Source organism: Furipterus horrens, unplaced genomic scaffold, assembly GCF_987537825.1.
Source record: "Furipterus horrens unplaced genomic scaffold, mFurHor1.1.pri manual_scaffold_2, whole genome shotgun sequence".
Classification (NCBI taxonomy): domain Eukaryota; kingdom Metazoa; phylum Chordata; class Mammalia; order Chiroptera; family Furipteridae; genus Furipterus; species Furipterus horrens.
The window spans coordinates 167,024,162-167,047,963 of NW_028327172.1; the positions used below are offsets into that span (position 1 = coordinate 167,024,162).

At 39.5% G+C, this 23,802-nt stretch overlaps 1 protein-coding gene across 1 annotated transcript in view; it reads right to left on the reverse strand.

Moving 5' to 3' along the window:
• The window catches only part of FRAS1 (Fraser extracellular matrix complex subunit 1), a 461,942-nt gene that overhangs the window by 184,640 nt on the left and 253,500 nt on the right, over window positions 1-23,802 (reverse strand). The window contains exons 21-22 of the mRNA XM_090266724.1: window positions 1,827-1,979; window positions 1,432-1,578 (exon numbers count right to left, since the gene is read on the reverse strand). Coding sequence (XP_090122850.1) covers window positions 1,432-1,578; window positions 1,827-1,979 — 300 coding nt within the window. The remainder of the gene's footprint in view (window positions 1-1,431; window positions 1,579-1,826; window positions 1,980-23,802) is intronic.

Genomic DNA, 23,802 nt, shown 5'->3' on the forward strand with positions numbered 1-23,802 from the left:
AAGTTCCTTACAGTTTTCAATAAGTTCCTTGACCATCCTTATAATCATTCTTCTGAACTCTATTTCTGGTAAATTGCTTGCCTCCAGTTCATTTAGCTCTTTTTTTCTAAAGATTTCTTCTGTCCTTTTATTTGGGGTATGTTTCCAAGCAACTTTTTTTTTATTGCAAAAGTGAAGAAATCTTTGCATCAGTTCAAAGGGGGTTTTATGTATGTTATTTCAATAAATGGAACAAAATTATAAGTTACTATAACTTCATTTCAAGTGCAAATCCTGTCAGCATTTCAATAAACTACTACCAATCTTTCTGTGTTTAAAATAGAAATATTTTTTAAAGCTTGATTTGCCTCTTAGTCCATCTGATGCTGATGATAATGATAACAATATCAACAATAGCTATACTGAAAGCTTGTTTCTGCTAGGGTCTGTGCTAAGTGTAATAGCATTAGATATAAGTACTATTATAACCCCCCTTGATAGAAACAACAACAACAACAACAAACACCCTGAGGCTTAGTGATTAATTCACTTGCTCAAGATCACAAAGCTAGTAAGTGGGAGGTAGGATGTGAACTCCAATCACCTGACTCTAGAGCCTATTTTCCTAAACAATACTCTGTAATTCCTTCAACATTCTATTTCCTAGGACATAAAATTGAAACATTGGCAATGTATTTATTAATTGTCATTTTCAAAATGGGAAAGTATAACAATTTTTTAAATGACACTTCAGTGATTAAAATAAAGTAAGCTGTCTCAGCTTACTTTCAAAAGTGTTCCTTCATCTGTGAAGAATTTTCTAATTTTAATTTTTTTTCCACTTAGATTTTCCCTTTCCCTAGTTTATTCTAACTCTTTGTTTTGTCTGACTAAGGTAATTGATCATATTTTGACTTATTTGAAAAATAAGACATCTATACAAGGAACTCTACTGCAAGACAAAATAACTACAGTTTGAGCAGAAAATAAATGCTTTGTACATGTCAAGCATCGTACATTGTCAATATTCAGCAAATACATGTTGAAAACATATTGAATCCAGAGAAGTGCTTAGGTCACTGATTGTATACTAGAATGAGCTCTGCTCAGGATCTTGTAATTGAAATGCTAAGAGAAACCATAAAAGGAAACAGACTAATACTCTTGTATTTTAAATGAGATAACTAAATAATAGAGAGATTTAGTGGCCAGCTCAAGATCACACAGGTGGTACTTGCAAAGGAGATCCCCACCCACCACTTCCAGTTAGGCTGGTATCTGAGTAAAATCTTATTTAAATCTGCTCATGGCATCTATATGCTTTTTTAGATGAATTTTCTTCCTTTTATAAAAATAAAAGCTAAAGATAAGAATATGGAAGCAAGACTCATATTTCCTTCAATGACCCCAGAAGAGCAGGAAAAGAGAGAAAGTTCATTTTTAAAAACCTACGCTGACATGCATGGTTGTCACTGAGATAGTGCCCTGGGAAGCAGGTGGTGCTGCAGGTTCCAAGGTGGGACAGAACGAGGTCAGTGTCACATGAGGAGCAGGAGAACGATCCTCTGCCCTGGCAGGTTCTGCAGGAGGGGTGACATTCTGCAGAGGGAAAAGAGACACAAAGAGAACCTATGAAACCAAACTCCCTTCCAAAGCAGCATCCCAAAAATTGTTCATAAAAGCCCCAATGCTCAGAGCATTAGCTGGTCTGATTTATTATTTCACAGTGTGCTCCCTGCTTGCTCTCTTGCTCTTTCTCTCTCTCACTCTCTCCAAGCCTTCTCAGCTATTACGCCAAAGAGAAGCTCATGAGGTACCATCAGCTCCTGTGTCCAGCACTTACTCACTTTTACAAGCTCCTTCCTCTGCATAATATCCAGAAGGGCAATCAGGGACACAGTGGTCCCCCAGCAGCAGGTAATGGGCATTCTGGCACCTCAGACAGATGCTCCCAGTGTTGTGGAGATCAGCTGCACATTGCTGGCACAGAGGATGGCAATCTGGAGAAGCAGGGGGACACAGAGAAGGCACAGATGATATGAGCACCAAGTCTCATCACTATAACAAAGGGCAGATGGAGTTGCAGTGACCACTGCTGCAGCACAGACAGCCAGAGCAGCCCAATGGCCATATATGGCAGTAAAGCACAAGCCTGGGACCTGTACCAATTGTACATTTGAGGTTTTTAGTAAATGGCCAGACCCAGTACAGCAATTGAGTTTTCATTGCTTTCCAACTGAACAACCTTGCTAGGGGAATAGAGGACTGTCAGAGTTTCAGAAACAGTATCATCGATACTATCTCTATTTCCCCAAGAGTTCCAAGAATTTGAGGACAGAATGTACCCCCATTCCCAGTGCCCCTGAGCTGTTCTCAGTGCCCTTGCGTGACTCCTTCTCACAAATTTGATCTTCCAGAGTCAGTATACCAGTCTTAGGCATTGGTACGGAGGGGTTGGAGTTAGTAAGTCATTGAGTTGAGTGGAAAACTACCTTTTTTTAATTAGAGGTCAATATAGGAAGAAGAGTTATAAATTAAAAATTCATTTTCATGACATGACAAATAGCTTGCAGAAGCTCAGATGTACCAGTTATGATTGAAGCTATAAGACAAATTATGTGGTCTGGTCAGCACTATCTCTTGTTCTCGCCCATATAATAATCATTCTTTAAAGAACTTGATTATGTTCACCTCCCACTTAGGTAAAAACATGCCCTGTCCCATTTTCAGTGATAATCACCCATTTACCATCCTCCATCCCAAAGGTAGAAGAAAATAGACAAATCCCAAATTACCCACCAAAATGAAAAAGGAGTAAAAGACCTGGGGAAAGAGAAGGAAGAGTTCCGGTTATAGGGCCTTTCCATCTCCCCTGTAAGGATTCAAAGCACTGTTTGTATACTTGCTAATATCCTACTCAGGGAGCAGATATGTCTTGTTTCATCTCAGTCTTGTGGACAGAGATTGTGATTTTTACTGAGGTTTACACTAAAAAAATTCCTGTCATTGAACAGATTGCCTGCCCCTTGAAATCTGTTAAAATAGTTCTTTCTCTCCATACCCTCAGCGATATACTTTCTTAACTGCTGGTCATCTGAGATGTGTTCCCTGGGCAAGAAGCAGATCTCAGTCCCATACCCACACCCACTGTTCTGCATGAGGAGCTGTTCTAGAACATTTACAGCCATTCTAGCAGTTGAACCAAAACTGTCCTCCTCAAAAATGTTGGCCCTTCTATAAAACATGCAAGCAGCCCCCGACCTTTCTCTGAACTTTGGCAGTTTCAGGTCACAGGCAGCCTTTTGCCAGTGTCTGGAATAATTCTGGGTATCCTAAAAGCCAAACTAAGCCTCATGATAGCCCTTCAGAGACTTATAAAGGAAATCGACTGTATTAAGATAAGTGTGATAAGAACACTATTAACCCTGATTTAGTGTATGGTTTCCACGCAATGTCAACATTTTTGTTCACTTTTCCTGTGTCCTCCTCACAGTGCCAGGAGCACAGTCCCACGTGGACAAAGGGGACATTCAAGAAGCTTCAAAAGTTGCTGGGGTAAACGGAGGAGACAGTGTTTTGTGATTACGTTAATGAGTGGGTACGTGTTAGGATTGGACAGCCAGGAAACATTACTGATTCAAGGCACCATTATTTGAAAGGTCATGACCTCTTCCTCTTTAAAGCAAGCACTCACAGAGAGTTCTTGGCTCAGGCACGCATCAACAAGATCTGCAGGTGTTCAGAGATCTAAAAACAGGTTGCATCTACTATCTGGAAGTTTTTTCTCTAGTATGCAATTAGAGAAACGAAAAAAAGAATAATCACCCAGGGGATACTTTGAAGAGAAAGTAAGCAGATCTCGGGACTATTTTTGTGGGTACAACAAATAAATATTTATGGATTTGTCTTATCTTAAGGACCTCTAGAAGCTGTTAAAAGGGGGAGTGTAATGTGTAGTAATTATTCCTAAAGGAAGCTAGAGCTGGGCTATGGATGCTCCTTCCCACCCTCATGACAGCTGCTTTTAAACCCTCACAACTCCCCTGTAGTCACCACCCACACCTGCCCACCCTTCCACCTCCCCCACCAGGTTACTTCATCTTCTACCTCATTCAGCCCATCAAACACGACACCTTCAATTCCTCCCTGCCAACCTCAGAACATCTATCTTTACCCATTTTTATTTCATTTCTTCTCTCACAGGATGGAATGGCTAATTCTTCCACCTACATTCTTGACCAATTTTCAACATTATTTAAACATTATTGCACTTTCCTTAATCTCTATTTACTTTCCTTGACCTCAACCTACAAACATGTTCTACATCACCTACCGCACAAAAAGTTTTTCTCTACAACCACCCAACCTCTTTGTCTACATAACTCTTTACCTCACTGTAATCAGCCTTCAGCTTTCTCAGTTCTACTGTGGTATTGCCCTTGAAAAGGTCTCTGACTGCTTCTTAATAACCAGACTTAATGGCCTCCTGTAATTCTTAACCTACCTGAAATTTCTGCAATACATCACATTTCAGGCCACCCTTCTGCTACCCTCCTACCCCTGTTAGTATGCTTTATTCTGGGGTTCCTCTCAGCTGGGTCCTCATTTTCTGGACTGCTTGAGGAGTGTAGAGATTCTTCACAACCCTCAACTTGTTCTGTTTGCCTAATTACGTCTCATTCTCTGGAGGTCATAAGCTGGACATGGGTATTTGCAGCTAGCAGGAGCCAGCAGAAAGGGCTCAGGAATGGTAGAGGCTCCAAAATCTCAAGGCCTCTGCTCTTCTCCATGCTTCCATGTTAGGTCTTAAGACACAGCACATTTCATGATGGAGTGAGTACCCAGAGGCAAAAAGAGAAAGCAATTAATGATGCCCGAAAATATAAAACAATCAACTGCAGGCTGCCCAAACATTAATCCAAACTTAGTTTATAGTTTTACCCACACACATAACTATCCAAGTCTGTAAAGTTGAACTCTCTAACTCTTTTTGTTCACTACCTATATCCATTCCTTATTCATTCATCCATGGTTCAAAAAGTCATACTAAACACCTAATTCCATGAATAGATTCAGTCTGAGTGGGTCCGCTGGTAATACATTCATACAAACCTCCAGTCCCAACTCTATCATATATAAGCCCCCAACAGAAGACCACTTAAATAAATATGCTCTAAAGTCAATCTGAAGGTTGACTGAGTTTTATTAAACTAACTAGAAAAGAAAAATAAATTCCTAAAACCTAAGAAACGCTTTTGTCTTGCGAGGCTTGAAGTCAGAATCACTCTGTAAGAGAGAATTCCTTGGGACAGCTCAACGTGAGTAATGATGTGCAGGGAAAGAAGCCAAAAATCTGAGCAACAAGGGCTTAAGGATTAATACCAGTGTTCTGACTTACAATCAGAGAAGTACAGTTCCCAAAGGCAGACTACAGAACTCAGGCATGACAGGCTACAAGCGGCCAGTCCCACCGAGGCACCACCAGCAAGCAAGCTTCAGGCTGAAGCCCAAGGTTCCACTGTGATCTTCAGGAGAGGGGCTGAGTGGGGCTCAAGTGGGGATCTTGGTGTCTTACTTTTTCTGGCTACAAAGTGAGCCATGAAAGAAAATATGAATAACATTTTTGCAATGTATAAATAAGCATACAAATCACCCTAAGTAGGCCTTTCAGATGAAATACTTACTAACATTGGCATTTGTCTTAGTTCTTTTTCTATACAATTTTACATATGTATATTTTTAAGAGATGAGATGATATTAAATGTTGTTATGTAATATCTTTATTTTTACTCAGTACCATCAGCATTTCCACATGTCATTAGAGACTCTCTGTAGACATTATTTTAGGGGATGCATAATATTTTAGCATTGAATAAACAAACATTTGCCTTTTTTCTTATAACTTCAACATTTACTTCCAATAATCAAAGCCATAATAAAAATTTTGTACATTTTAAATTACAAGTGATCCTTGAACAACACAAGGGGTTAATGGTACTGACCCACTGTGCATTCAAAAAATCTATACACTATATAATTTTGACTCTCCAAAAACTTAGCTACAGCTGTCCCTTGGTATCTGTGGAGGATTGGATCCAGGACCTCCTGCGGATAACAAAATCTGAGGCTGCTCAAGTCCCTTAGATAAAATGCATACAATTGACCCTATATATTCCTAGGTTCCAAACCATGGATCAAAAATACTATTTTCGCTATGCAGTGGTTGAATCCATGGATGTGAAACTGGGGACATAGAGGGCTGACTGTGTATTTATTTGAAAAAAAATCCGTGTTTAAGTGGACATGTGCAGTTCTAAAATCATGTTCAGGCTCAATTGTATTTCCTAAAAGACAATGTCAAAAGAGTATAATTCATATTATTGCTATAGCTTACATTTATTGATTGCCCTGGCTGGTTTAGCTCAGTGGATTGAGCGTCGGCCTGCGAGCTAAGTGTCGCTGGTTCGATCTTCCAGTCAGGGTACATCAGAGAAGGAAAACTCTGACTCCAAAAAACCTCCGCTGCCTTGCGGCATACCTCTTCAGGGGAAAGGCTAAGGGAGTAAACCCCGACAGAAAATCCGGAGCCGGAGTCCCTAAGGCGGTTTGACGTTGTAGTCAACACCGGCAACTCCTGCGGCGCACCTGAACCCAAGCTGTATCGACTCCGTCTTTCCCTTGGACCCTTCAGCTGCGAAGAGAGGGGGGGTCTGCTGCATGGGCAACAGCAGACCCTCCATATTACCCTGCCCAGGCTCTGTAGCTTCAGCGTCATCGCAAGATGTCGATTCAACACGGGAGGAGACAGATACCATGTCACTCCCGAGTCGGACTGCACAGCCATTCTTGGCGGTGCAGATAGACTCTGAAGAAGCTACACCATCGTCTCTCGAGACGGACGGCTGCCGACGACGACGACATTTATTGAGCTCTGAATATATATCAAGCACTATACTAACTATTATAATACATTATCTCATTTGAAAATACAAAGTAGTCATTGTTACTATCTCCATTTGCAAGATAAGGAAATGGAGACTTAGAGGCTCAGACATGCCATATCTACACTGAGTCTAGAGCATACATTTTTTAGCACTACAGACATAAAAAAATGTAAAATACTTAATATCTATTAAAAATTTCTTTCCAGAAATTTTGTATCAGTTTACATCTTCAAGAGCTATTCATAAGACTGTTTCAATATAACTTTTCTGCACTAAGATTTTAAAAATAGTAAAACAATCGAAGCTAATTTGGCTGGTGAAAACTGGTGTTAAATCATGAGACTGAAAGCCTTTAAAAAATTTTTTCTTTCAAACAACAAAAATGTTCAAAATCTAATGTACTCGTTGAACTTTCAGTATGGTGGAGAAAAATGACCCCAGATATGTAATTACAAATGAGTATAAAATATGTTCAGCCAAACAACAATTTGAGATATCAACCAGCAAGTTCTCTCCTTGTCCGTTGTAACCATCCCCCATTGGGTGAGGAAGCATGGGTCATCATGTCCTCCCAGAGGAAGTTATCAGAGTCAGACCCTCAAAGATCCCCAATTCAAAGAGCCCAGCCAAATGGTCCAGTTGGTTGGAGCACTGTCTTACACACCAAAAGGTTGTGGGTTTGATCCCCCGTCAGGGCACATACCTAGGTTGTGGTCGATCCCTGGTTGGGGCACATATGGGAGGCAACTGATATATGTTACTCTCTCACATCGATGTTTCTTCCTCTTTCTCTCTGTCTCTCTCAAGCCATTAAAAATATCCTCACATGAGGATTAAAAAAATTATTGGAGTAATAATACTAGGAAATTGGGAACTTGGAGGCCTCTGAAAAGGCTGATGTGTGTTGTATTACCTGGTTTTCAAAGTCTACTTCAGGCCAAGAGTGGGAGAGCACTACTTTGCTGTGCATGTGGCAATGTCCAACTGCCTTATCAGTACAATTTGAGATAATGAAGAGAGAAATATTCCCGTGGTCATCCACATGCATTAATTATATAATATAAACATAATTATGAGGTGGTAGGAGCCATCCTGAGGCACTATAGGAGGTGACTATGTGTCCTGGAGAATTGCTAAGGCACCAGTAAAATCTGTTCTAATAACTAAGCTGATTTGGAGGCAACTCTTGAATTCTTCTTGGTAGGCAGTGACCATCTGACAAATTCTAATTCATATTCTTGCTGAACTCACACTTGTAAGAGCACAGCTGTCAGAAAGTGTGTCCTGAAAATGGCAGTATCGCCAAAGAGGCCAATAAACCAGAGTAAATTTCCCATAATCCCCCTTGTCCCACCTTCCACTCCCATTCCTCCCCACAGGTGATATCTGGAACAATTTCACAGGATACTTGAGAGGAAGTTTATACTGTCACAGCTTAATTTTGTACCAGAACTACACTTACTAAAATAGGTAAGCTGAGTTTCCCATCCACCAATCTAGCAGCCTCTACAAGAATTAACATCCCATCCTAAAAGCCCCATCTGTGCAGTAAGGCATTTGCCTCTGACCCTCCTGTCTATAATCAAAAGAGGAGGATAAACTCAAATATGTTTAAATGGTGAGTATGCATCTATTAAATGTTTAAAAATAGTGCCATTCTGGAGGCTGTCTCTACCATTGCTACTCAGTAAGTAAATTCTTATTTGTCACTATTTCAATTACAGTGAAGAGTCTTTAAATATAAAACTCATTAAGGGTGACAAGGGAAGAGGAGAGACGGAGAATACATTTGTGTTTAGCCTGTTTCAGATTACAAGTATAAAATAAGCATGAGGCAGGGGGAGGGCAGATGGAATTCCAATTGTCTATGTGCTTGCTTGCTACCAAACCAAGGGAATTAGCACTTTAAACAAACAAATTAATGAACATATTTACAAAGGAGCTTAGAGATACAGTATTAGCTCAAGCTGAAACACATACATTTCTTGTTTTTAAGCAAGCAGAGGATTCCACCTCTTTCCTAAATATGCACAGCATGCAGATATGCTAAAAATTTAAATAGATAAAAAATTAATATTTGGATCCAGCAACTGGAATATCCTCTAATATACCACCCGGCAGCTGTGAGGAAATTACATGTGGTCATCACTGTGTGATTCTTTCTTCAAATCACAAAGGCTCTGCTTCAAGGATCAGTGAGGATTAGTCACAATCATGATGGATGGAAGCACACAGTGATGAAATCACTTATTTCACCTCTTTGGAGCAAAGTCAAAAAAGCTTGAAGATATTAAAGTAAATGTGTACTGTCAAAGCAATGGCTTTCGATGTTGGTTTTATGGGACAGTGACTCCTTAGCTAATAAATAATGACCTATAAAGACAAATTTAGACATACAGTGAGATTTTAAATAATGACCTGTTAGTCAATTAGGTTCTTAATGTAACAGCATTAAATATTTTTATTTAATCAGCATGTGGAGCTATTCCTGATCAGGAGAAAAAGAAATTATTTCATACCAAAACTCAGGGCCCTTAAAGGGTGCATAGAATTTAAATACTGATGCCACTTTTAAAACTGATAGGGTGCTACTCAGGAGATAAGTACAGATGGAATCCAGAAAATAACACACGGTTGGCAGAAGAGAAAGAAGCATTCTCTCTTCTCCTTTTGACTATGACTTTGGTTCTAGCCCATTCTTGAGCTCTTAGAAATCTTGTATTCTTTTTATTAGAGGCTCTGAATTAGTACAAAAACCAGAAAACAAAACTTCCCCTTTTTTACAATGTCTTCAGCTACTGCCTTACGCAAAAAAAAAAAAAAAAAAAAATCATACACCCCCCCCCCAAAAAAAAACTCACTACAATAGGCTGACCTTTAGGTTATATTTCTACCCAGGTTGGACAAACTCACAAATGTGTTGAGAAGGCTGCAATAGCACCCGAGGAGTCAGACAGTTTGAAGAAGGAGGGGCAAGAGGCACTGTCAGATGTATGAGCAGAGCTCTTTCCTCATTTTTGGTGCCTATTTTTGCTGCGAACAAGACAGGAGCACCAATCCTGTCCAAATATCTAGATGCTTTGTACCTACCCTCCAATCAGTTTATGTCTTTCTCTTGATTTACAGCCAAAATAGAAAAATGTCCACTTCAGTTAATATTATGGAACATCAGTTGGGTGTAAAGTCAGAAGAAAGCCACACCTAAAATGTAATAGGCATCCAAGGAGGACCAGAGAACTTTCATCTAAAAGGACTAAGAGGAACTTAACTTTCTTTTTTTTTTTTTTATATGGCCTTTATTATGTTGAGGTATCCTCCCTCTATTCCCATTTTGCTGAGAGTTTTTATCATAAATGGGTGTTGTACTTTATCAAATGCTTTTTCTGCATCTATTGATATTATCATGTGGTTTTTGTCTTTCATTTTGTTTATGTGGTGTATTACGTTTATTGATTTGCGAATATTAAACCATCCTTGCATCCCTGGGATGAATCCTACTTGATCGTGGTGTATGATCTTTCTAATGTGTTGCTGGATCCGGTTTGCCAATATTTTGTTGAGGATTTTAGCATCTATGTTCATCAGCGATATTGGTCTGTAGTTTTCTTTCTTTGTTGTGTCTTGACCTGGTTTTGGAATTAGGGTTATACTGGCTTCATAGAATGAGTATGGCAGTCTTCCCTCTTCTTGTATCTTTTGGAATAGTCTGAGAAGGATAGGAGTTAGTTCTTTCCTAAATGTTTTGTAGAATTCACTTGTGAAGCCATCCGGTCCAGGGCTTTTGTGTGCTGGGAGTTTTTTGATTACTGCTTCAATTTCACTAGCTGTTATTGGTCTATTCAGACTTTCTGCTTCTTTTTGATTCAGTTTGGGAAGACTATAAGTTTCCAGGAATTTGTCCATTTCCTCTAGGTTGTCAAATTTCTTGCCATACAGTTGTTCATAATAATTTCTTATAATCCTTTGTATTTCTGTGGTATCAGTTGTGATTTCTCCTCTTTCGTTTCTAATTTTATTTATTTGGGTCCTCTCTCTTTTTTTCTTGATGAGCCTGGTTAAAGGCTTGTCAGTTTTGTTTATTTTTTCAAAGAACCAGCTCCTACTTTTGTTGATCTTTTGAATTGTTAGTTTAGACTCTATGTCATTTAATTCTGCTCTGATCTTGATGATTTCCTTCCTTCTACTTGATCTGGGCTTTGCTTGTTGTTCTTCCTCTAGTTCTTGTAGCTGTAGGGTTAAATTTTTTAATAGATATTCTTCTAGCTTTTTTAGGTAGGCCTGTATTGCTATGAACTTTCCTCTTAGGACTGCTTTCGCTGTATCCCATAGGTTTTGGGTTGTTGTGTGTTCATTATCATTAGTTTCCAGAAACTTTTTGATTTCTTCCTTGATGTCATTGTTAACCCATTCATTATTTAATAGCATGTTATTCATTCTCCATGAGTTTGAATGTTTTTGAGTTTTTTCCTTGAGGTTGATTTCCAATTTTAAGGCATTGTGATCTGAGAAGATGCTTGATATAATTTCAATTTTCTTGAATTTGTTAAGGCTTCTTTTGTGTCCTACCATGTGGTCTATCTTTGAAAACGTCCCATTGTGCACTTGAGAAGTATGTATATTTTGCTTCTTTGGGGTGAAAACTTCTATATATATCGACTAAGTCCATTTGATCTAGAGTGTTGTTCAGTGCCTCAATATCTTTGGTGTTTCTTTGCTTCGAAGATCTGTCCATTGTTGACAATGAGGTGTTAAAGTCCCCTACTATGAGTGTGTTGTTGTCTATATCTTTCTTGGAGTCTTTCAAAAGTTTCCTTATATATTTGGGTGCTCCTAAGTTGGGTGCATATATATTTATAAGGGTTATATCTTCTTGATGGATTTTTCCCTTAAGTATTATGAAATGCCCTTCTTTGTCTCTTTTTATGGACTTTGCTGTGAAATCTGTTTTGTCTGATATAAGTATTGCTACCCCGGCTTTTTTTTTTCATGTCCATTTGCTTGAAATACTTTTTTCCATCCCTTTACTTTCAGTCTGTGTAGATCTTTTGTTCTAAGGTGGGTCTCTTGTAGACAGCATATATGTGGGTCATTCTTTCTAATCCATTCAGCTACCCTATGTCTTTTAATTGGAGTGTTTAATCCATTTACATTTAAGGTTATTACCGATAAGTACTTATTCATTGTCATTTTTCCCCTTTGTACTCGTGTTCTTCTCTGTCTCTCTCTATTTCTTTATCTTCTTAGAGCAGACCCTTTAGCATCTCTTGCATTGCTGGTTTGGTGGAGATGTATTCTTTTAGCCTTCTTTTGTCTTGGAAGCTCCTTATTTCACCCTCCATTTTGAATGAGAGCTTTGCTGGGTATAGTATTCTAGGTTGTAGACCTTTGTTTTTCATTGCTTGGAATATTTTTTGCCATTCCCTTCTGACTTGTAGTGTTTCTGCTGAGAAATCTGATGATAGCCTTATTGGAGTACCCTTGTATGTTATTAGTTGTTTTTCTCTTGCTGCTTTTAGGATCCTCTCTTTGTCTTTGAATGTTGCCATTTTAATTATGATGTGTCTTGAGGTGGGCCTGTTGGGGTTCATCTTCATTGGGACCCTCTGTGCTTCCTGGACTTGCGTGACTCTTTCTCTCGTCATGTTAGGGAAGTTTTCTGTCATTAGTTTTTCAAAGAGGTTTTCTATCCCTTGCTCTTCTACTTCTCCTTCTGGAATTCCTATGATACGGATATTATTACGTTTCATGTTGTCCTGCAGCTGTCTTAGAACCTCTTCAATCTTGTTCAGTCTTTTTTCATTTTGTTGCACTGTCTGGGAGTTTTTGTGTAGGTTGTCCTCCAGCTCGCTGATCCGATCTTCTGCTTCCTCTAGCCTGCTTTTAATTGCTTCTACTGTGTTCTTCAATTCAGAGATCGTATTCTTCATTTCCTCCTGGCTCTTATTGATAGCTTCTATGTCCTTTTTCATGCTCACGTAATTTTCTGTGAGTTCCTTGTAGTTTTTCTGGAGTTCTTTGTAGTTTCCGCTGAGCTCATTCAGCTTCTCCATAATCCATGTTTTGAATTCCATATCTGATAGTTCATTCCCCTCTATTTCATTTAGCACTCTTTCTGGGGATTCTACCTTTCCTTTTGATGGGAGGTTGTTTCTCTGTCTCCCCATTTTTGTGACTCTTATTGTTTGTTGGTGCTTCTTCGAGGAACTTAACTTTCTATGCTTATTTGTTGTTTGCAGATGGTGCTGGCAGAGGACATCCTAGCTAGGAGGCAAGAACGATACACATAGGCACAAAGGAGGGGCAGTGGGGAGTGGGGAAAAGAGCATCCAGCAAAGCCAGATTACAGTCTCTCAGGGATGAAAGGTGACCAGGGGGCCTTGAAAATCAGGGTAGGAAATTTATACTTAACGTGGCAGGCAGTGGGAAACCATCAACCAGTTCTAACCATCAAAGTCTGTTTTGTGAGCCAAAGCTGATCTTCCAGAAGAGTTCCCAACTATTAGGAAGAAGTGGGGAGAGTTTTAGTGTGGCAGAGCCTTCAGGAAAATATTGAGGCTATCTGAGAAGGATGAGTTTAGGTTTATCTATATTAGCAGATAAAGGGGAATACGTTTAAGAGACATTGCAAAAGGAGAGTTGTGCAGTGATTAGAATGTGGCATAGGAACAGGGAGGAATTAGGTGTAAATCAACTGTTTGAATCGCACTGATGGAAAGATCAGCAGCAAGTGGACAATAAAGACAGACAGAAAGGACCTGGTAGATGGGCGGGTGGAGGGGAAGGATGATGGGTAGGTTTCCTTTGAAGTGTTTTGAGTAAGATATTCCTGTGGATCAGTTGTCCAACAGGCAGATAAAAATGAGGACCTGGAAATGATCATCATATGTGCACCTGAGATGGAGTCTAAGGAGAAAACAGGAATGAGGATCACATAAAGGCTGTGAAAGATACTAAGGTCTTAGCAGAAGGAGGATGAGGGAGGAAGGAGAAAAAGATAAATAAAGAAGGAGGGAGAGTAAATGAGTAACCAGAAGGGGAAATAATTGACTGGGAAGACCAGCTCATGAAGTTAATGGAGCAGACATGTTCTGGTCACAGATGGAGGGGCTTCCTGGGCCAGGGTGAGGGAGCTTTCTCAAAAGAAGAAATGAGGAAGAAGAGGAATCTAAAAAATAAACTACTGGACATTGGAGCAGAAAAGGTGAGGGAGTTTGTTGTTGTTTTAATCAGATTATGTTAATCTTCTAAACTAAAAAGAAAGCAAAGATGCAAACTGATCTGAGTAAAATGTGAGTAGAGAAAAAGTATGCAGCGTCCGTATGGAAATGCCATGGGGGGCAAGATGACAAAGCCTCAAAAAGACTTGTACATAGTATGCTTGCTGAGAAGCAGAGGTCTTACTGGAACTAGATCAGGTGATGAAAGCTGAAGATGCAGTGGTTCCATGTGTCTGTCCTCTGAAATGGCACTGCTTCAAAGCCTAGCTCTACTGCCTGCTGACTGTGAAATGTTGGGTAAATTGATTAATCCCTCCTATCTCAGCCTCTTGGGCTATAAAATGGAGAGGCTACTAATCACAGGACCAACCTCCCAGGCTTTCAGCAGGATTAAATGAGATAACGTACGTGAGGGGCTGGCACATAGTAAGTGCTCAAGAAACATTATCTGCAGTAGGTCTGATCAGAACTGATATGGATAGTGATGATCATGCTTGCATCTAAGTCACTGTTTTGCCTATTACTTGTAAAACAGCGATTTATATGTGCATTAGAAAAGTAAGTGCAGCCTCACTAGTTTTGCTCTCTTTATCACTGAAAGGATAACTTAGAAGTCTAAATCCAGCTGTGTTCTTTTTTAAAATACATTTTATTGATTATGCTGTTATAGTTGTCCTAATTTTTCCCTCTTTGCCCCCCCTCCAAGCAGTACCCTCCATGCCCTCTGCCAATCCACCCTTAGTTCACATCCATGGGTCATGCACATAAGTTCTTAGGCTACTCCATTTCCTATACTGTTCTTAAGATCCAACTGCCTATTCTGCACCTACCAATTTGTACTTCTTAATCCCTGCACCTTTCCCCCCATTCTTCCCCTTCTCCCTCCCACCTGATAACTATCCAAATTATCTCTGTATTTATGATTCCATTTCTGTTCTGCTTGTTTGCTTAGCTTGTTTTTTAGATTTGATTGCTGATAGTTGTGAATTTACTGCCATTTTAATATTCATAGTTTTGGTCTTCTTTTTCTTAAATAAGTCCCTTTATCATTTCATATAATGGCTCAGTAATGATGAACTCCTTTAACTTTACCTTGTCTGACAAGCACTTTATCTGCCTTTCAGTTCTAATTTATAACTTTGCTGGATAGAGTAATCTAGGTTGTAGGTTCTTGCTTTTCATCACTGTGAATACTTCTTGCCAGTCCCTCCTAGCTTGCAAAGTTTATTTTGAAAAATCAGCTGACAGCCTTATGGGAACTCTTTTGTAGATAACTCTTTTGCTACTTTTAAGATTCTTTATCTTTAACATTTGGCATTTTACTTATTATGTGTCTTGGTGAGGTCCTCTTTGTGTCCATCTTGTCTGGGACTCTCTGTGCTTCCTGGACTTGTATGTCTATTTCCTTCACAGATTAGGAAAGTTTTCTTTCATTATTTTTTCAGATAAGTTTTCATATCCTTGCTCTTTCTCTTCTCCCTCCAGCACCCCTGTGATTTGAGTGTTGGTATGTTTGAAGTTGTCCCAGAGGCTTCTTACCCTATCCTTATTTTTTTGGATTCTTTTTTCTTCTTGCTGTTGTGATTGAATTTTTTCTTCCTTGTGTTCCAAATTATTGATTTGATTCTTGGCTTCATCCACTCCACTGTTGATACCCTGTAAATTTTTCTTTATTTCATGCTTAGTGTAACTTTCATGTCTGCCTGGGACTTTTTTTATGCTGTTGAAATACTCAATGAGTTCCTTGAGCATCTTGATAACCAACGTTTTGAACTCCGCATCTGATAGATTGCTTATCTCCATTTTGGTTAGTTCTTTTTCTGGAGTTTTCTTCTGTTCTTTCATTTGAACTATACTTCTTTGTCTCCTCATTTTGGCAGCATTCCCGTGTTTGTTTCTACGTATTAGGTAGAGCTCCTTTGACTCCCTGTCTTAGTAGCATGGCCTATTGTAGAAAAGCACACCCTTAAGTTAGAGGGGTGGAGCCTTAGGTAATCATCTCGTTGGGGCAACACATGTAAACCAGGTTGATGAAATGTCAGAAATGATGCCACCTGCTCTGTGGCTCTGTGGGGGGTGGGGCTTAGAAAAGGGACAATGGCTGGCCACTGGAGTTTTGTCCAGGAGGAAGCTGTCCTCTGGCACTAACCCTGACACCACACACTTCAGGTTTTCCCCATATGCCATGGTATCCTTCAAATTGCTGTCCCAGTGCTGGAGTCCAGAAGGGGTGAGTCTGTTGTGGGCCCTTTAAGAGGAGACACCTGAGAATCCTGCAGTTTCTTCCACTACCCCAACCACCCCCCCTGGTTTTTACAGCCAGAAGTTATGAGGACTTTTATTCCTGGTACTGGAAACCTGGGATGGATTGGTCTGGTGTGGGGCTGGGATCCCTCACTCCTGAGATATCCCTCCCAATTTTTATCCACCACACATTGGTGTTGGACTGCTTGTTCTGCATCTCCATGTCTCTGCATCTTTGCCCCTCTGACCTATCTGAATGAATATGACCTCTTTAACTCCTTGGTTGTTGGACTTCCATACAGCTCAATTTTCTGATGATTCTGGGTAATAGTTATTTTGTAATTTAGTTGTAATTTTTGCTGTGATTGTGGCATGAGGCAAGCTGTGTTTACCTATGCCTCCATCTTGACCAGAAGTCACATTTTCATCTTTGTTCTTTAAGCATGGACCCTCACAGGCCTTCTCTGCAATTCAAGCCCTGACCTATAGCTCTTATGAAGATAATAGCAAACCTGACTTCACTGGGATCCATGCCAAGATGAAAGTTTACAAATCAGATCTTTCTGTCATTACCAGAGCTAGTAAGATAGTGTTTAGTAAGAGTCACTTGAAGAAGAAAATATAAGCTCTTCTTCTTTTTAAACGAGGAAGGCCCAATTTAAGCATGTCATGTTCTTTTATTCTGAAAGAAAAGTTCAAAACAAAGAAATTCTTTGAAATATTTGATCATGCTTCAGCAGACAGGGTGGTCTCTTAAATAAAACACCAATCAGGAGAACAAGGAAGAGACAATCATTGCAAGTTCCAGAGAGAGAGAGATTGGATATGCAATTCACAGTTCAAGCGATAGGAGGTAGGGTGACAAAATGAAAAATAAGATAAGAAAGTGCATTGCAAAAAGAAAAGATAAGAAAAATAAACAACTAGTATTAAAAAATATAAGGTACAAGAAAACTGAAAAAAATGTAGAGATATAAAAATAGGACCAGAAGGATTGAAGTAGGAGGTGAAAAAAAAGAAGAACCAGAAAAATGAGTCATACTAAGAAGAAAGAGTCTTGCTACAATTACCATACAATGCATTAGAGGGCAATTTTACTAGACCCAGATTTGAGTCATTTATTCACCCAACATTTCTTGATCAGCATCTATATGTTAGTTGGGTACTACATGAGCTCTTATTCTCACTTCTGTAGGATTGTTTCTTGGAATGATCAAGTGAGAATATAGGTAAGAAACTGCTTTGAAAATTATAAAATTCCACAAATACCCTATTATTTGTATTAACAATAACATGAAATATAGATCTAGTTCAACTGAAGTCTTGAATGTCATACTTAACATATCATGTACTAAGCAGTATATCTGTTTCCTGGTAATCACCCCCAGATCCACCAAAGGAAAATGGCAAATCAAATTAAGTTACATGAATACAATGAAATGCTATCTAGCCATTTAAAATGGCAATTATTTGAATTCTTTGAATATTCGCCTCCATTGAAAATACATAAATTAAAGTGATATTTAAGAAAAACAGATAAATATATAGCTGTTGACTACAACTTTGAAAAATACATACAGGTACACATTGAAAAAAATTAAAATAAATGTAGATATAAATTACTGAAATATTGTATGCATTAATGTTTCTTTAAAGTTTACTGATTCAACAAGGATAATATACAATAAGACCACATGTACATATGGCACTCTAAATCAGCTTTCCAGCATTTAAAACAGACTAATGAGTTCTTGAAACTTTTCCCAACAGTGCCTCTCTAAGACACCTTGTCATACCACTTCCTCCCAACCCACTGTTTAATCAGCCAATTAAAAAATTGTTCTTGAGTCTCTATAGTGTGTTGTCCACTGTATGTGGCATCATAAAATACAACAAATCAGTTAAGTATTTAGATTCTGGAATCACACTATCTAGGTTCAAATCTTAGTTCTATCTTCCAACTTTTGTCATTTTAAGCCAATTTACTTAATCTTTCTGTATTTCAGTTTCTTCATGTGTAAAATGGAGATAAAATTAGTACCTCTCTTGGAGGATCATTGTTAATATTAAAGGGCAGAATACATTCAAAGCGATTAGCACAGTGCTTGTTACATCATGAGCCCTCAGAACAGACACCTATTATTAGACACCAGGAAACAAACAATCCCTCTCAGAGAACATGAGCTTGTTAATGCCAAGTGCTAGGTAAGTGGTAGAAATGATCAACATACCAGGAATTACAAAGTGAGAGAAGCCAAGAGAAGTTGGTCCTCTTAGGAAAGGAATCTGAGCCAGGCCATGAGAGATGGATGGGTAGGATTTTGAATCAGAATGAGGTAGTAACTGCTACATATTTGTAATATGTGCCTCTTTCCTTCCTTTCAGTTCCAGCCGCAGGAGCAGCTACAGCAAGATGTAGGGCAGTGCCAGCCCATCCCCCCCATGCAGAAGCTGCTGTAAAACAGAATTGGCTCTCACCTCTCTGGCTTCAAGTCACTGTGTCTGGAAGCAGAGAGCTGGTACACTGGCTCATACAGGGCTCTCTCCCAGGTCCTTAATTATGTTCAACTTGAGTGGGGTTTTTTCATTACTCAGTGCTGTAGTGGTGTCGGCTTATTCCAAAATAAGGATTTGTTGCTCTTTTAATCAGCATTTTGGTTTTTTCACCACTTTTTTTAGGGCCCGCTTTCAGAAATAATGATAATAAATGGAGGAAATCATGGAAGGTTCGCAAAGATTTTTATTTTATGATTTGGAAGAAATATGTGAACGGGTTTTCTAACCAATCACCAAATGATTTGACACAGGTTCAGAGAGCAAACACTTCTCAGATCCAGCACTGGAGGACAATTACTGATTGTTCTTCAGTGCTCTTCATTAGGACACATAGTGGAAAACCTGAGTCTCCTCAGTAACCCCTCTGCTTGCCCACAGAAAGAGGGAGGAAGGAAGGAAGGAAGGAAGGAAGGAAGGAAGGAAGGAAGGAAGGAAGGAAGGAAGGAAGGAAGGAAGGAAGGAAAGTAGGAAGGAAGGAAGGAAGGAAGGAAGGAAGGAAGGAAGGAAAGAAGTCCACAATCTGAGGACTGGTTCATTACTTCATTTTGCCTTTAGGAAGTGCCAAAAAAATGTTCAACATATTAATATCACTTAGTCCAGCGCTTTCCAAAGATTTTTCTGCAAACTACTGGTTAGCTCAGTGAGAGGCTATAATAAATGAAGAGAGGAGTATATAATTAAACATTTGGGAAATAATGTCCAGTCTCCTTCACGTTAGGGATTCACAAAGAATATCTGTTTATTTATGGTCCTGAGAAATCCCACAATAAAGAAAGTTGCTTACGTTATTTAACTCAAGAGGTTCCCAAATTTATTTAGCGATTAACTATTATTGCTTAGAACTTGAGTACTGTGGTTTACAACATGAAAATGCTAAGAGTAGTATTTCTTTACTGACACATCTATTTTTTTTTTTTTGCTAACATTCTGGCACAGATTTATGAATAAAAATGAATTTAAAAATTATTGAATAAGCAAACAAATTTTAACCTCCCAGGATTCTACCACCCTAACAAGTTGGCTGCTTAGAATTTTCCAGTGTTCCCCTCTGCAGTATTACTCTCAGGATTATCTCATTTTCTATATAATTACTCAAAGTATACCACTGCATTAGGCCTTTCCACAAAGTCCAAGGCACTTTTTTTGCATCTGCATCTGTGTATTTCCCACTCGTGTTTTCTTTTTAATTTCCACCATCTTCTATAAATATGAGAAAAGCTTTAGCTGAGAAAAAAAAAAGGAGAACGCACCCTAGGCTTTGGAATTTTTGGATAATGTTGCTGAGATGTGGGCAAAATACTAAGAAAAATCTGTGAAGAAAAAAACCTGTCTTTCCATAACACTCAACCATGTTTGCTGTAATCTTATCCACTCCTGCTGCTCATCCCAGTTCATTTATCTCTGTTGAAACCCTTCATCCCTGGTCTAAATCTCACAAACCATATATTTGCTTTGATAGACTTGAGGGGGAAAACCCCACACATATGAACATATGACATCTCCATATGTGATAACACATTGAGGTTACTGGACCTGTTCCCAGGATGTGTTTATTCTTGTCTGTGAGGTAGATTAGATGTAATTTTCTTTCTTAAACAGCCAAGTGCAATTAAGAGGTCTGTGATGATGATCTTAGGTACAGCTCAGATAAGAGGATAAATCCTGGGAGTAAACCCCACCACCCTGCAAAGCTCACACATGACAGAGGGAGCAGAGAGGGGCCCTCCCCAAGGCTGCCCCTGTGCCAGCACTTCCCAAGGAGGATGAAGATGCATTCCACTGCGGGCACTGCCTGGGGCGGATTATCCCCTGCTTTGTCTATCATCACAGGACTCTTCCTAACACCTTCCTGAGTTGGGCTAAGAGGAGATTAACTATGACCAGACTCAAGCAACACCTCGGTTAAGAAAAAAAAAAAAAAGAAAGAAACATTCCAGGACTTTAGGTTCAGGGTAAAATAAAGATAGCAGATGAGCTCCTGGTGGTTACAGTTAAAAAAGTCTGTGCTCACTTAGGTCTTCGACCTCCTCCTGGACGGCTGCCTCTGGGTGTCCAGGGGTCACCCCATATTCAACCTCTCAAAATTCAAACACAGTATCCTCTTATTTTGGTCTAGGTAAATAGTACTCCCATTCCTTGAATTCACCTGACCAGAAACCTGGAAATCATACCGCAAACTCCCTCTCCCTCAGCGCCCAGGGTTAAGAGATCAGCAACTTCTGTTTCTTCTACAGTAATCTCCCTTTATCCACAATTATGCTCCCCATGGTTTCAGTGACCTTTTGTCAATCACTGTTCTAAAATACGAAATGGAAAATTTCAGAAGTAAATAATTTATAAGTCTTAAATTGCATGCTGTTCTAAGTAGCATGATGAAATCCAGCACCATTCCCACGCTGTCCCGCAAAAATGTGAATTATTCTTTTGTCCAGTGTGCCCATGCTCTATATGCTACCTGCCCCATAGTCACTTAGGCCAGTGGACCCCTGCCCTTTTGGCACCAGGGACCAGTTTCATGGAAAACAATTTTCCCACAGATGGGGCGGGGCAGGGACGGAAGAGACAGGAGGCAGATTATAAGGGGGTAATGCAAGTGAAGCTTTGTTCACTTGCGCACCGCTCACCTCCTGCTGTGCAGCCTGGTTACTAAAAGGCCATGGCCCCAGGGCTGGGGACCCCTGATTTAGGCCATCTGGGTTCAGATTAACTGTTGCAGGGTTCAAGTAACCCTAATTTTAATCAATAATGGCCCCAAAGTGCAAGAGTAATGATGCTGGCAATTCGAATGTGCACAAGGGAAGCCACAAAGTGCTTCCTTTAAATAAAAAGGTATGTATTTATAGGAAAAAGCAAAATGTGTTTGGTACTATCCACTGGGGGTCTTGGAATGTATCACTCCACACAAGGGGAACTCATGTATTAGGTTGAGCCGTATGAAATTGCCACTATTTGACCATTTGTGCCCACAAAATATCAACCTCATATGGGCCAACCTAATACATAATTAATACTTAGTGAAGACATGCCCTTTCTCTTCATTCTCTCAGCAATTTTCTCATTAAAGACCTTCATCTTCTACCTGGATTTTTACAACGACCTTCTAAAATGTAAGCCGTGACACCATAAAAGTCCTAGAGGAAAACATAGGCAAGAAAATATCAGATATCTCACGTAACAAATTCTTCATGGATACATCTCCTAAAGCAAGAGAAATAAAGGAAAAAATAAATAAATGGGATTACATCAAACTAAAGAGTTTCTGCTCAGCAAAAGAAAACATCAGCAAGATGAAAAGGAAACCAACCATATGGGAAAACATATTTGCCAATGACATCACAGACAGGGGACTGATTTCCAAAATATATAAAGAGCTGATACGACTCAACATCAAGAAAGCAAACAACCCAATTAAAAAATGGGCAAAGGACCTGAACAAACACTTCTCCAAAGAGGACATACAGAAGGTCCATAGACACATGAAAAAATGCTCAACATCATTAGCCATCAGGGAGATGCAAATAAAAACCACAATGAGATACCATTTTATACCAGTCAGAATGGCCATCATCAACAAATCAGCAAACAACAAGTGCTGGCGAGGATGTGGAGAAACGGGAACCCTACTGCACTGTTGGTGGGAATGCAGACTGGTGCGGCCACTATGGAGAACAGTATGGAATTACCTCAAAAGATTAAAAATGGAACTGCCTTTTGAACCAGCGACTCCACTACTAGGATTATACCCGAAGAATCTTGAAACACCAATTCAAAAGAATTTATGCACTCCTATGTTCATTGCAGCACTGTTTACAATAGCCAAGTGCTGGAAACAACCTAAGTGCCCATCTGTAAACGAGTGGATCAAAAAACTGTGGTACATTTACACAATGGAATACTATGTAGCAGAAAGAAAGAAGGAACTCCTGCCATTTGCAACAACATGGATGGAACTAGAGAGAATTATGCTTAGTGAAATAAGCCAGGCAAAGAAAGCAAAATACCATATGATATCACCTAATACAGGAAACTAAAGAACAACACAAACAAAAGAACTAAATAGAACAAACAGCAGAATAGCAGTCAATAGGGGGGAGGGGGGAGGGAGAGAAGGGGGATAAGTAAGGGAAGGGTTTAGTCAAAGAATGTGTATAAATGACTCATGGACATGGACAACGGGGAGGGATATGATTGCGGGAGAGGGGGTGGGTTGGGTGGGGGAGAGAAATTAGGGGAAAAGGGGACAACTGTAATTGAAAAACCAAAAAAAAAAAAGGCCTTTCTGTCCCCCACCTTGTCTTCCTGCCAACAATCTTTCACAAATCTTTCCCTTTACAAGATGTGACCATAACACCTTTCTTCTTAAAAACCTTCAAGAGCTCCCCACAGCCTTGATGACAAAGTATGTTCTCCTTAAACAGAAAATACAAAGGCCTCATGACCTGGCCCCACTTCCTTCTGCTAGTCCCACCTCTCCCTAGTCCCACCTCTCCCATACTAAGGGCTGGCATTCTAATTAACTCTTTGTTGGTGCCTGAATATTCTTTGGCCCATTTTCTGGAATGCTCTCTCTTCTCAATCTTCAAACCCCTCTCAATATTTCAAAAATCATCTCAGTTATTAAATGTTCCAGAAAGCCTTCCATACCCACTGTATACACACACACACACACACACACACACACACACACACACACACACACACCCTCTGGTCTGGGTTGGAGTACTGTCCCTTAGACTTAGTTCATGTCCACATCAATATCACATTCAACACATTCCTTCTTACAGTCTGTGTTTCTTGTATGCAAGCATTATATCTTATTCATCTTTGCATCCCCAGAGTCCAGCACTGTGGCTGGCATGGAG